Genomic DNA, 15,182 nt, shown 5'->3' with positions numbered 1-15,182 from the left:
TTCCTGCATTGCAGCATCAGCCTGCTCCCAGCTGGGTGCTGGCACAGTGTTCCTCAGGCACTGGGTAGGTGGAAACACACGTGAGGTACCAGTCACGCTACAGGGGCAGCAACTTCTCTCGTGGTACAGCCCGCTGCTCCGTGGGCTTCAGGTGATGGCAGAGAGACCACAGTCACTGCCATCAGGGCTGAGCCTGTACCCACCTCCAAAATGGAATGCTGAGGCAATAAACCTCTGCAAGCACTGAGGAGAAGCTTGTCCTGAAATGTTTTCCTGAAGTTCAGCACTAGTGATCCATGTAAGGAGGATCAAGTGCTGCAACTGGCACTTGCAGCCAGAAAATATCCGCAAAACAATTCCTAATGTTAGCATTTCTGCACGTGAGCTGGTGTTACTAACCAAACACAACACTGCCAGACACTACACGCACTGAAAAAACTGATGGAAGTTCTTGCTGCCGGGAATTTTTCTTAAATCTTCTCCGGTTAGGATTTTTAAAGGTAAGCTGTTCATATGAATGTTATTGACAGAAATGTCACCACTTTTAAGTTTTGTGCATCATTTAAAAGTACAGAGATTCGTTTTTACTCTGCTGGAGCTTCTCAAGATGAAGATGGGGGTTCTGCCTTCCTCAGGGCTGGCTGGTGGGCAGCGTCAGCTGGAGGAGCCCGGGCACACAGGGCGTTCAGGCATGCTGCCACCGATGCTCGAAGGGAAATGCCTTCCCCTGCTTCTGGACGTGGATGCTGAATAAGTATCATTCACTTAATATAGTCAGCTTGGGAATTCCATGTTTATCATTAAAATCAGCAGAATTAAAGGGCTAGGTTTAAAAGCATGAAAAGGGTTCGTTGTGAATTAGGCTGTGCTTGGTGCATGCAGGTCTTAGCAAAGGCTCGTGCAGATGCTGAGCACTGATGCCTTTGGCCCCAAAGTTTTTGGTGAAAGTCATCATCTGGTCCATCTAGAGCAGATGGACCCCAGTAGTGCACGTAGAATTCGGTGAACTTGGGACTAGTTTCTCGATTAGCTATCTGGCATGAATGCACTTTTTTACTCTTCTCCCACAATCCAGTTTCTCTACTTTTTTGTTGACTTTTTTTAAAGATATTTGTATGTGTTTGTAAACACACAGGCATGCAAATGTATATGTCTTAAGAAAATGAACCTAGGCATTACAAAAGACCCACATCCAAAGCAAACAGAAAAAAAATACAAAACCTATATAAATTCTCTTTCTTGTGTTGGCCCTATACACGCTCTCTGAATTCTTATACATTTTTTCACCACTTTTTATCACGGCCTCGTAACTTTGTGTAACATGTCCGTGTTCAGATGAAATACCAGGCAAACTACTTTTGTCCTATTTCCATAAAACTGCTGTTACTTACCTTCTGTTGGGAAATGACGTGTGAAACTCATCTCCTGTGAAGTTCTGCTCACTTTTTAGCGCTATCAAATATATTTTTGCTTTAATAGCTACTGCGGCTCCTATTTACCACCCAGCTACTTTCTCAATGGGAATGTTTCCTACCCCTGGTACTGATGTCAGTTTACATCCAAGCAATCCACTATGGAAATCCCAAGCTTCACACGATCAGTAGGCACATGGCACAAGCCCAGCAGAGCCAAGGAGGTGTTTGGTGCTCTACAAAAGCAAGGGTGACACGTCCAAGGGGCTGTTGTGTTTCATCCAACAGCTGAAGTTTGTGGGAGCTGAGAGGGGGCCAGGTGGCTGAATTTTTGTCCCGTGGATTGGATGCGTCAATGTTGGATGTGTAAGCCTTCACCAGCCATGTTTAACGTATCCTGCAGCCAGGTCCATGAGGACGAGGCCACATGCCTGTGCGGAGCAGACGGGGCTGCAGAACCAGCGCTGTTCACAAGCGAATCTGCTCATGCCTAATCTCTAACTTCATTTGGAAGCAAGACTTTGTTTATAAAAGCAATAACAATTGAGCAAATTAGTCTGTAGAAGCTACTCCCTGTATTTTCCAATAACTGCAACTTTTAATCAGAAATAAAGACCAGTAATAACGTCTAAGGAGGAACAGCATGAGTGGTACCTGTTGGGAGTGCTTTACAGGGTAGCGTGGGAGCAGCACTGGCATACGGCCGGGGCCTGGCCGCTGTGGTGATTGTTATGTGACAGTTTCCATTTTATTGATATTATATTTATTTGTATTCTAGTTTAGAAGCGGTGGTTAGAAATGCATTCAACAGCTGGGCTCCCTGCCTGAGGAGGGGAGTCTGTTGGCGGGACTGCAGCCCTGGGCAGTGGGTGAGCGTGTGCCCGATCCCGTGGGCAGCACGGTCCCGGGAAGCAGCGCGGTCGGTCCCGGGAAGCGGTATCCGCTGTGCCCTGGTCAAAGCGGCTGGAGCGCGGGGGAGCAGACGCCGGCCGCCAGGCGAGCACCCGGGTTTGTGCCGCTGGCCGGGGCGCACCCGGGGCTCGGCTCCGTACCCAGGCGGTGCCGGGCAGCTTCGTGCTTCGCGGCGCTCCCGGGGGCGGAGAGCACCGGGGTTCCGTGGCGCTTCCAGCGGCGCGCGCCAGGGGTACTGCTAACGCGGCTTCGCGGAGAGCACGGCCCGGCCCGGGCCGCCCAGTACCGTACCGTGGCGCGGAGCCCCGGGGACAGGCCAGGCCAGGCTGGCGGCGGGGCGCGCGTCCCGGCGCGGGGGGGGGGGGAAGGACGGGCCGGGGCGCGGCGGCAGGCAGGGGCGGCCGGACCGGAGCGCGAGGCGGCGCCGGGATTCCCTCAGGGAATGACGTCCCGGCGGCGCGCGGCGATTGGCTGCGCCGCGGCGAGTTCGCTCCATTTATGGACACATCGCCCGCGCGGCCGGTACGGGGCAGCTCGCGCCGCCGCCGCGCTCCTTTATCCTTCCCCCGCCGGCGCGGGGCCCCGCGCTCGCGGCCCGCCCCGCCCCCGCGGGGCTGCTGCGCCTCGCGCCCCGCCCCGGCGGCCAGCTGCGCGCGCGAGAGGGCGGGCTCGCGCCCTGCCTCCCCCCCTCCCCCCCGTCCCGCCCGCCCGTCCCGGGGCGCCGGCGCGTCTGGCGGAGCGGCGGGCAGCGGCGGGCAGCGGCGGCCGCGATGGTAGGCGCGGGGCTCGGCCGGGGGGGGCGGGGGGGGCCGGCGGTGAGCGGGGCCCTGCCGTGCCGTGCCGTGCCGGGTGCTGCCGGACCCGCGGAGGTGCCGCTGCCGGGGCAGGGCGGCCGCGCTCCTCAGCCGCGTCCCGGGGCAGCGGGGCCGCCCGTCCCGTCGTGGGGCCGGGGCCGGGGCAGCGGCAGGGCCGGCGGTGCGGTGCCAGTCCGGCCGCCTCCCGCCAGCCCGGGGAGGCTCCGTGCGCCGGCGGCCCCGGGCGAGGGGAGCGCCGCGGGGAGGTAACGCGGTGGCGGCGCCGAACAACAGGTGACGCGGCCCCTCGGTGGCTCCCGGCCCGGGCACTGCCGCGGCGGGCGGGGACACGCGGTGCCGGCACAACCGGCCGGTGCTGGGCTGGGGGCAGCCGGGGTCCAGCCGCGTTTGTCGTTACCGATTGGCGCCGGATGATTGATAACAGCTCTCAGCTGAAGTCATCCAGGTGGCGATCAGGGCTGCCTGTTCCACGGGAACTCGGCGAACAGTCCCAGGTGGTAATAAACCAGGTTAAAGTCCGTAACCTCAGAACGCTGCCTAATGGGTGACTTGGGTAAAAGCAGGATAGTGAAGATCTGAGAGTTGAGACGCTTGGAAAACATCGGCTTTACTCCTGCTAGGGCTTAGCTCCCGTTGTGTCCGGGGCTGGCCAGCCCGGTGCCGGCGCGCGTGGCGCTGTGCCCGCTTAGGCAGGGCGCTGGCTCGGCCCCTCGCTCCTGGTGCTGCGGCCAGTGCCCCAGTGCATGGATACGCTGGTGCTGAGCACGGTCCTTGCCTTCGATAAAGGTCGGGAAGCTAACGTTTCTGGCACGGGTGAGGACAGTGACACCACCACAGTGCTGCTGTGGGTGAGGCAGGTCCCTGCGTTCCCTGGGAGATGGCTGTGCAGCCAGGTGGTTCCCATCAGCTCTTTAGCCACAACCTTTGCTCGCCGGTGCTGGGTCACAGGCACCTGGCACAGCCGCGTCCTGGCGGGGATGAGGTGGCACTCCCTGCCTGGGCTGCGGGATGTGAAATGGGGCTGGAGCACCTTGGTGCGGGTCCTTCAGCGATTCTGCCTGTTAGTAACACTGTGGGGTCTGTGGGTCTGCTAGTCGATCCGTTGTGGACCTCTGGATCTGTTAATTCCCTTTTAATAAAAGGTTTTAATCAAGATACAGTTCTTGCAAACACATGTAACTCATAACGTACTCAATGGGTTTTACTTGATCAAAGTAGGAGAACCAGTTTCTTCCACAAGTATGCCCCTTTCAGGGAACTGCTCAGGCAGTTACGCTCCAGCTTTTAATTCGATACTGAAATAGTCTTGAATTAATCTCTTTGCTGTGAGATCCCAAGCTAACGTGAACTGCATTTTTTTAAGATTGTCCATAAGTGGTGATTACAACAAAACCGGAAAAGATTGTTTTTAAAAGTACTGCTTTTTCAAAGGACTATGCCCAAACAATTGTTTGGTAATTATTAGGAGGTAGTATTTTGTAGCTTAGGAAGTTGGCAGAGGGATTGCCTGGCAGGACTTACAATGACTGCTTACAAACATGAATCATGCTGTTAATATCCTGAAATGTTATACTCATTCTCTGTGCTGTATAAAAAAGCTCACGTTATTTCCTTTATTTTTGTCTTGACAACTTTGATTTTGGGGGGAGGGGGGAGGAGGAAGCAAAATGTCACAGGAGTGCTTTGTGTTGTCTAAATTAAGTCTTTTCTGCCACATTGTCTCCGTAGTCCTTAGAGTGACCTTTTCATGTTCTGACAGGGCCTGCAGCGCGGGGAGCTGCGTTACTGCTGACATGGGTTGTAGTTGTTTCATGCTTCTGGGGCAGCCTGGTGCAGCAGAGCAAACAAAGGTGATGCTGGTGTAAACATGTTCCTGGCCTCTGTGCCTTGGTGCATTGCCCCCCTCGGGTCTGCTGGCAAGGTGGTGCAGTGCTGTGCAACCTGGCGATACGTGTGCGCTTTTTTGCTGGTTTGTTTTTAATCCAGATGGATGTCTACAGCCAGTTAACAGTGTGGTTTCAGGAGGAGATCCGCACACACGGGAATAGGTTTCAGAGGGAGCTGCTTCATGGCTTTGTGCTGCAGTGCAAGGTGGGAATGAGCAACAGTGGGGCAAAACTGCATTAAAGCTGACAGTTCTGAGGAACAGGTGGCAACTGTTGACATTTTCCTCTTGAAATTTTTTGAATTAAAAATGAACTAGACCCTGGAATAGCTTAGCTGCAATTTACAAGTCTTCAAAAATGTGTGTTTTGTTAGTGCAAACTAGTCTCCTGCTCCAGTGAAGGGCTGGATCCTTGATGTTCAGGAAACCTCTCAGTGCAACTAAGCTGAAACTTGGTTGAAGTAAGGTCAGGTGAACTCTAAGCAACTTTTGCTTTTATACTGTGAGTTTGGACCTTCAGAGGTAGTTCATGGAGGTGCATTGGGGGATCTTATCTGGAGTTGGATAGAGTATCTGTATCGGGTGACAAAAGTAATCTCATCACATTAAGGCGACAATGTCATCTTGAACCTTTCATTTAAAGTAGCTTTGTAGCCTTCAGGGAAAGGTTGTTCCCCTGAGTACTCTCAGCTGGCTTTCCCTCTTATGGATAAAACATTAATCAACAAGCATAATACTGTTTCTAAGGCATAAACTGCTACCACACTTTAAAAAAACCAAACAACAAAAACCTGAACAAAACACAAACCCATTTAAATACCCCAACAACAACCCATCAGTGATCAACTTTGCCTGCTTTTGCATGATGTGTTCTGGATTACTTCTGCTGAAGTTTTGTACCACTTTGCTGGGGAGAGTGAAAGGAAGGCTGCAAGAACAAGCAGGTTTAGCAGTATCTGGATTAACTCAAAAATTGTCGAGCAAGCCAGGGTTGTCTGATTCACTTATGTTTTAAAAAAAAAAAGCGTTCATATGTTGCCTTTAACCAACACTTCAGTGCTAAGTGCTTTTCTGTAGCACTGTGGTCAGTATGTGCATTTTTACCGGGGTGCATTTGGTGTCTTCCTGTTTCTACCTTTTCAACAAAGACGGAAGGTTGATTCTTAAAAGGAATCATTTTATAGCAGGTCAACATAGCTTGACATCAGTAGAAGCCAGATATTTATAGCCCAATCCAGTAGGATGCTGGGGATGTCTTGTTTACATGTATTGCCTGTGAAAGTCTGCAAAAATGAAGATGACTCAATTGGCCTGAAAGGACTTGCTAGCTGTCTGGTTTTGGTCCAGGAATAGCTAATGCGTGATGTGAGATGGGACCTTGTATCTTGAGGGTTTTTTTACCTGCAAGGAAGTCACAAGCAACACACCGATGATAGTGATTTTGAAGGGTGCGTTTGCCTGGTGCTGCAGACAGTAGCGTAAGCTCAGCCTTGCTCTCTGCCAAATGTGTAATAGTGGAGAGGGTAACAGCATGTGCTTCGCATTATGTCTAGAGGTGCATTAACGGAAAAATCTTCCAGCTGTATGGTGTTTCTGTCTGGCTGATACATAAAGTGTAATAAAACAGTAGCATGTTCAATAGTAAAGCTAGTGATTCATACTCGATGTGTTTTGTTTAGGTTTACGTTGTGTGCATGCTTGTCTCTGTTTCTTTCCGATTTAGACCTCTAGACTGGTTTGTGGATGTGTTGTGTATGTTAGAGCACATTTTCAGAAAATGCTAACGTATGCAGGATGTTGCCCAAATGCAGCTTTTGCAGCTGAAAACAGAACCTGATGGTGTATGTATGTACCATCTTAGGTATTTTTCTCATAATATCTTTTGCCTTCCAGAATTGCTTCCCCCCCCCCCCCCCCTCCATACATAACTAGCTTGTTGTGAATGAAATGGGGTGACAATGCCGGTAGTAGTTTAACTAAACTGTCTGCAGCCACTTTCTCTTAATTTGAAGGGATAACTTGCCCCAGTCTTAGTGCCTTGTTTTAAAGCATTGCTGTGTACGTGCCATGTGGGAAGTTAAACCAAGCCTTTTAGAGCCTTTGTGATAGCCAGCCAGTGAAATGTTGTCAAGCTTTTGCTGAGTTCTCAGCAAAATCGTAGTAATATTCTCAACTTAACATGGAAAGTATGCTTCCTTGCTTGAAACACTAAGACGTTGTACATCTCTTCAGAGAAGTCTTCTTGGCTCCTTTTGTAATAACTTGAAATATTTTTCCTTCATAAATACCAGTTTGATCTCTTCCCAGTTTTAGGGGAGGGGGGAAAGTGACATTGGTCTAAATGGTCATACGCTGCTCCATCCAAGTTATATCAAAGAATAAAGGGGTTTTACTTCTCTATTCCCAGTTTCAGGGAGTCAGAAATGCCTGTGTGTTCTAATGCCTTTTAATACAGCAGGCGTATTACTAATGTGTAGAGAACATGGAAATAAACATCTTCAGAGCTACAGAAGAATCCTTTATATCAATACAGCCTAATTAGTTTTAGCTGCTGCATCTGATGAGGAAGGGAGCAAAAAAGTAAGAGGTCATCTTTCCTACTAACCTCCTAGCTCTTACGCTTGCTTTGCCAGGGACCCTGGGTGACCCTAGGGGTGCGCTTGCTGCGGTGGCATGAAGAGTTCTCACGTGGATAGCTGTGCTTCTGCTGGCAGGTACTGGTCTGGGGCTGGCCAGAAAGTTGTTCATTTTTTTGCTTACCCTCGGGTTCTGGTTGTTGCCACAATACATGGCTTATAAATGACCGATTGGTCTGCTCTCCTTTGCAATTTCCTAAAATGCTATTGTAATGCAATACTTCAGTCTGCCTTTTTAGGAAGCTGGATTCTAGGTCAAGATGGTGTGTGGCTACTGGAAGGCATTAAGAGCTACGCTGGGGGGTTTGCACCTAATTAAAACAGGTTTTGTTCTGGGAGTTAACCGTGCAAGACTAAAAGGAGTAAAATCAAAAAGCAGTTCTCAGAACTGGGAAGAGCACATGTATGCGTGTGTCTGTTTTACAAAAATAAAGATTTGGAAAACAGTTCAGTCCCTCTGCAAACACAGAGATTCCCAGGTGTAGGCTTTGGCAAGAAAGGGTTGGCTTGCACTATTGTTAATTTTTTGAATGAAGCCACTTTGTACAATCTAAAGTATCGCCTCAAGTATGAGCAACAAAAGCTCACATCAGCATGAAATGCTGAACCTTTTGGGGAAAATCATGTAACTGTTCTCTTACACATTTTCTCATCTGCTGGAGGTCATAATTTCCTTGCTATATTATTGTCAGCCGAGGAGCCTTTCTGGTTGAAGCTAGCCACTAGCAGATGACCAGTGTTCCTGTTACTCCTGTGGAAGTGTCTTTTTTTTTTTCTTTTTACAGCTTGTATGGGGAGTAGTATTACAGGTGTATGGGCTGCTTGCTAATTTTTGAAACCAATGTAGCCAGAAAGACTCTCTTAGCTGTTGTATGTTGTCTGGCTCTTACTATTTCTACTACGTGGATCTAAAAATATTGACAAATATCAGAGAAGCATGGCAGAAAGTAAACAAGAATCTTTCTCCCTATCTTCAGATCTGAACCGAGAGCTGTCTTTTACTGTGCCCAGTTGTTTAGACAGCCACCTCACCTAATGGCTAGGACTCTTGTGCAATCCTAGCCTCCGAGCATGGGTGTGAGGAGCTGTACTTCGGTCAGACCTTCCTGGGCGCAATTCAGGCTTCCTCGTCTCCTGCTCCCTTCCCCCACGTTCCTGAGATGCCATCACTGTCCTGCCCAGGAAGTACAGGCTATCGCTCATCTGCTGATTCATCCTCATCTTCTGGTTTTCCTATTCACCTACTCATTTCCTCCCCTTCTCCTGCCCTCACTGCTCTAAAACTGGTGTGCAGTCATCTCCTGGCAGTGCTCCGTGTTAGGAAAAGGTTTCTTTGTCTAAAGCATTTCCACACACTGAACCTTACAGGTGTTTTCTGCCTATTTTTATTAAATATGCTTTGTAGGAATGTGTAAATGGCTAAACAGATTCAGAATTTGACTGCTTGTACAACAGCAAGTGCATCTAAGCTCAAGATTATTTAATATAAGTAGCCTAGGAGGGTGGGCATGATCAAGGATCTTTCTCCAAAGCCACAGCAGCATTTAATTGGCTTTAAAGTCATCGGTGGATTTTATTTATAAAGTGTATTTCTACAAAAAAATTCTGAATTGAATTTTTTTAAATTGAAAGTACTTTTTCAAACAAAGCCTATGAGAGAGCTGACAAGGAAAGTGGTGTTGATAATTGAGGCATGAGTCAGAGAGCGATGCTCATTGGGAAGCATACTTAGGAGGTGCTTTTAAGTATGAAGAATTACCTACTAACATTACTTGGTAAGTTCAGCAACTAAGTGTGAACTTTACAGTTAAAGCCAGACATTAGCAGATCTGCAGCGTGCTTCCTGGTCAGTGCTGTTCTAGAAGTTAAAAGGGACTATAGAATGGGTCCGGTGCTGGGCTCTCTGCATCTGGGTGAGCCTTCTGCAGCTGCCAGAAGTGTCTCTGGGTGAAAGCCACTTCTGGCTGTCGGGGGAGCAGTGCAGAAAGCAAGGGCTTTATGCTCTTGGGGTGATATGATGATAGATCTCTCTCTTTAGCCTATTTCATAAAAAAAAAAAGGGGGGGGGGGAACAAAAGGGTTTATGCAAAAGCATGTGCTTCTAGAAGCTATTTTGATGCTTTGTTCAGCAATCTGAAGTTTAAATGAGAGGGTTTTGTTGGCATCCCTCAGACAGGACTAGCTGCACTTGTCCCTGTGCAGGAAGTGAGGGTTTTTTTCCCTTGCCAGCTCACAACCACTCACTGAATCACCTTCGTCAGCTGAGCCTGAGTCTGTAACCAGTTCTCGGTCAGCCTTGTCTAATTTAACTGCTGAAGTCATATTCAGGTCTAAACAGTGCAGCCTGATGGCCTTTATAAAACATGTCAAATGTCCTTAATACACAGATTTAAAATCTTTCATGCTTGTGTCTTATGAAATAGCATGCTGCCAGATGTTTGATCCTGCCCGTGGGTTGGTCTTCTGTTTTCAATTTGACATTCCACAACGTTTGTGAGGCTTTAAATTCTAGACAGTTTACCAGTGCATGCTGTTATCTTTTTGCAGCGATTTATGTCTTTTCCTGTGCTTTGAGTTGTATATTGATAATAGCAGAAATATGGAAAGATGCAGGTTGGGACCTTTTGTCAGTAATACATTTGCAGTGCCAAGTAGTAGTCAGGAATTTGTCTCATCTTGTTTTGTTTTTCTTAACACGCCCCCCCCCCCCCCCCCCCCCCCCCCCCCCCCGAAGGATACAAGTCTGCACAAATGCCTAAGTGCTTCCAAAGTTGCTTTTGCAGTAACTCTTAACCCTATGCTAATCCCAACTTTGTAAAGGAAGGTGTTGATACAAACTGTATTTGAATTTTGTATTTGTATATTTGAATTATATTTCAAATATAATTTGAAACATATTTTGAAGTCCTTCGGGTTTTGACTCCTGTACACTCTGACAGCTTGTTTGTTATGAAAATAATACTGGTCTGGGGGGTTAGTTGGAAGATTCCAAGGACCAAAGTTTGTCTAGGTATTGTTAAGATGCATATGTGTACAGCACTAGTATGATGTTAGGTGTTGGGTGTTGAGCTGTTGTGGTGGTTTGGGGCATGCACTTTTGATTGTTCAGGTTTTTGACTTTTATTGCAGATGTCTTAGTATCTGAACTGGAAAATACTTCATTTGCCAAGTGCAAGCCGTGTTCTTGAGGCATATTGAAGGAGTGCTTTCATTAAACCCGATCTTAAAGGTCATTTCGTGGTACTCAAAAGCATGTGCATACTTTTTGAGTTGGAGTATTTGGTTTTTATTTCAGTGTTTGGGAAGAACTTGATTTGTCTGTTTATCAATCTTGAAAGAATCTGTTTTCCTGTACAGCACCCCCAACTGTAATCACTATGTACTTAAAGGGAAACGTGCAAAAGTGTAACAGTACTTGAAAACCAGTCATACTTCTAGCACAGATACTTAAATTGAGGGATTTCAAATTTGGAGAGATTAATTGCAGAAAGGATATAAAGCTGCAAAACCACCCATCCTTGCTTTCTGAACACTAGCTGTCTGCATAGTTTGAGTTAATAAATAATTCTACAGTATCTTCTGGTAAAGCCAGTGAAACAGGGATTTTGCATAATTGTTTCTGCTATCTTGCTATTGGCACTTAGAAATTGTTATCTAAATATAGATCATGTGTTTGAACGAACTAGTGACAGGATGTGACCATCTAGGGGGGAAAAGACTAATGAGTCACGGGAGTCCATCATTGTATGGACTTGTGTCATATTTAATTCTGTAATTTTTTGTTGATTTTTGTCAGAATTAGTACAGTTTTTATGGAAGCAAGTTAGATTGACACCGTACCTTTGTCAGGAAACTTCTGATACCTTTCCTACTGTAATTTGAATTAAAAATTTGGGTGCTGTGGAAACTGATATATTACAAAGTATGTTTTTTTTACGTATAGCTTCTATACCATGTAACATCCCGCTGACACTGTTCTTGTGTAAACTTGATTAGTTCCAGAATTCTGAACTGCTTTAATCCATGAAAACAAGTACTTGACTTCACCAATTAAAATGCAATAGTCCCAATAAGAACAGAATTACTTCAGCTAGATTTATTTTTTCAGTTAAAACCTGTTCCTTATGCACAGTTGTGTTTCCAGGACCTGATGCTGTATTGTTGGTAGCCTCCAAAACCTTTTTCAGTGCTTCCCCTCAGCTTTAAATATACGCTGGGAGCTACTATATTGGTTGTTAATTGCTAGATTCGGCAAACCAAAGATTCCTACAAAAATATTCTGGTCTTTGCAGTGGAAAAGTAAAAATAACTTCTCAGGGTAGGGCAATTGGGATGTTTTGAGGGTATCCTGGCTGTTCGTTGTGTAACCTGCAAGACCTGAACAGCCTGGGGTAAGGTGACTTTTTGGAATCACTTGGCCCCAGTGGAAGGGCAGTAGCTGCAACCTGTGGAGACCTCTGTGGCAACGTGTGTAGATCTCTCCTGAAGCGTATCTGAACTGTTAGCCGTTTATTGCTCTGCAGCGGCTGTTGGCTTTGCAAAGCATCTCTTCCCGTAGCCGGGAGTTCCTAATTACGGACGCTTAAAGCCCACATTTGCTAGCTGCGTTAGTAAGGGGTAGCGCTAGCACACTGTGTGTGTGTGTCAGGAGGGACATTTTTCTCCCAGCTAAGTGATGTGACTCTGCAGGCCCCTCAGGGCTCACGTTTGATGGCCAGTGTCACATCCCGCTGGGCAGCGGTCGAAGGCAGAGTCCCTGCAGGAGACACCTTACGGACCCCTGTAAGGACCCACGTCCTGTTGGGTGGTGATCCTCGGCCGTAGGAACAGGTGTCGGCAAACAGGCTTTGCTCTTGGAGTTGGAGCTACTTCTGCAGACTATGCTATCAGTTACGGGGTTTTTAAAGATGAATTAGGCTTTACACAGGGGAAAAAGGTGAACTTGAATGTTGCTGGTAGCAAACAGAGGTCCTGTTGTGCCACTGCTGATGTCTACAGAGGTCTGATTTGAGATTTGGCCTTTAATGAGCAAAAACTTGAGTTGTGTTTAAAGCAGGGTTGGGGGTGGGGTGGGAAGGGGAATGACATCATTGCAGGAGAGGCCGCTGCTTTTGCTGTTTTACTTTTTCTCACTTGTGTTTTGTCAGTGTTGGGTTGCAACCACAGTGTTCAAGGCACGATTGTTTTCAGGTGAGGGGGTAGGGACAGGTCTTCAGCGGAGCAAGTTGGATGAGGAACGTGCCTAACCAAGTGGAGGAGGACTGGAGGTGCCTGCATACCCAATACGTGGAACTTGAGATCTGTGTTGAATACCTGTTTCTAGCAACCAAGTCTGGTTTCTTCAGCAGCTTAGGTATTTGCTGTAAGGCAAGAGTGACAGTTGTGGACACTATATAATAATTTATACCTGCATGGCAGTGAAGGACTAGACCCGGTGTACTGAAGAAAAATAAGAATTTGCCCAGTTTGATATTTGCTTGAAATAACAGTTAAATCAGCATGTGTGATGCTCTGTGGTTAATGAAACTTTTGATACAACTGAAATGGGTTCTGTTGTTTAAAAAGGTACATACAGTAATGGAGACTAATCTGTACTAGCTTAAAGCTGCCTTCAGAGACACAGGTGTGTATTCTGCACAGAATGTGCTCCAGCCTCCACGGACCTTGGCCTCGGTCTCAGGAATAATTAATGAAGTGTGCAAGCCTCACGTGAGGCTACAAGTTGGTTAAACTTGAGCAGCCCACAGTAGCAGAGATTAATTATTTCACGTAGATGGTGCAATTGTTAACTGACAGTTTTAACACTGAAACGCATACTTGGTTTTCCAGTTCTAGTGTCCGTTACCCAGCTGACTGCTCAGTCGGTCTGGAAGCTGTTCCCATGAGTGCTGTTCTTTAAAGCTTTTCTGGTGATAAATAGGAATTCTGGTTCCAGGGCTCCTAATGCCTGACATACCAGCACGCCCAGTCCACAGAGACCCGATGTCGATGTGCCGAGTAAGTTCATGACCAGCCGTGGTTTCTTCCTGTAGTTTACTTTGTGTTTTTATTCTTGGTTCATTCTAGGAACACTTGAGGGGGAGCGGAACAGCGGCTGCTTGCTCCCATGTTTGGTGGTGGTCTAGACCATGAAAATGAACATTCTTCCTCACTGAGGGGGGTGATAGGGTGTTTCTGGACAATCTGACCTGCCTCAAACCATGGTTTAATCTTGGCAGGGTCACATTGGTTCTATTTTCTTTGTAGCTGTGTACAGTGCAGTTTTCTACGTGGAGTTGCAGTGATGTTAAGCAGTTGGGTGGCACTAACGGGGTGGGTTAAGGTAAGTGGGCCTGCAACTGATAATAAAAGCTTGTCTTTACATAGTTACAAGTCATTCTACAGCAGAACTTCCATTTGTCTATACATCTTAATTTATAATGCACCACTACTAAGAACTGGAATTAGTGGAGGCTACAAAGTACTTCCAGTGAAATGAACACTCAGCCTTTAATTGCTGATAGTGGAAGAGGAAAGAATGTCAGTGGCACCTCCTAGCTTGCTCCTTGATGTTTGGGTTTTTTTTTTCTTGAGACCTGTACTTGGGTGGGCTCGTGTTCCAAACCCTAAACCTGCTTTCTTAAACAGTCACTATTAAAGGCTTTTTGAAGGAAGCAAATACAGTGTACTTCAGAAAAGCATTGTAATCACTAAAAATTTACTCCCTGCTGAAATAGCTGGCTTACCTGCTCCCGTGCAATTCGCCAATAAAAATACAAAGCAATTCTGTGACAGCAGATTTTGATCTTCAGTTAAAAGTCCTGAGCTTGACCTCTTCTTGTTCTTAAGAATTGCAATCAGACTAAATATAAAGTTTAGCTGCATGGATCAGACTGCCCAAAATTAAACCATTATGGATACGGTCTTGACAGAGCTCAAAGCTTCCAATTCTGGATAAGAAAGGAATGCATGAAACCCAGCCAGAAGAGCATAATGCAATACAAAATCCTAAATACCTGTTTCAATGACATAGGCTAAGTTTATAAGACTTAAACAACTTTTTTCCCAGTCCTGAAAGTTTCTTTTGTGGAAAGAAATTTAAGTGCTGTTTATTCTGCAAACAGCCTTGACGGTGTGAAAGATGACAGGTGCTGAAGCAAGTTTATTTGGGCTGCACTGACAGTACAGCCTGTACCCTTAGCGTATGGGCAGATGCCTCATAATCTTTTGCCGTCACTGAGGATGTTCTGATGAATCTGTTCTGAAGGTAGTAGTTTGGATGTAATGGAGAGGCATGTTGTTACTGCAATTAATGAATTAGTCATGAATAGCTATTTAGTCTGACACACCTCGAGAGCGTTCACCTACTGAAATCAGGGTTTCTTTTGTTTGGATAATTTCTTAATGATACAGGCTGAGGCGTTTTTGCACCTGAGGCCATTAGGTAATTTTTTCGCTTGACTTGTCCAATACATGGGTCTTTTCTCAGACTGGAATACATCTAAAATTGAACAAGCAGTTAGCAATCTTGTCCTTCTACTAT

At 46.8% G+C, this 15,182-nt stretch overlaps 1 protein-coding gene across 1 annotated transcript in view; it reads left to right on the top strand.

The window, feature by feature from the left end:
- Positions 1–2,972: 2,972 nt before the first annotated feature.
- MYO1E (myosin IE) overlaps positions 2,973–15,182 on the top strand; it is a 92,748-nt gene continuing 80,538 nt past the window's right edge. The window contains 1 exon segment of the mRNA XM_040601544.1: positions 2,973–3,097. Coding sequence (XP_040457478.1) covers positions 3,095–3,097 — 3 coding nt within the window. The 5' untranslated portion in view covers positions 2,973–3,094.

The sequence above is a fragment of the Falco naumanni genome, chromosome 7 (genome assembly GCF_017639655.2).
Source record: "Falco naumanni isolate bFalNau1 chromosome 7, bFalNau1.pat, whole genome shotgun sequence".
NCBI classification, from domain to species: Eukaryota; Metazoa; Chordata; class Aves; order Falconiformes; family Falconidae; genus Falco; species Falco naumanni.
Note: the sequence above shows the minus strand (reverse complement) of the source record. Positions and strands in the feature narration are given on the sequence as shown.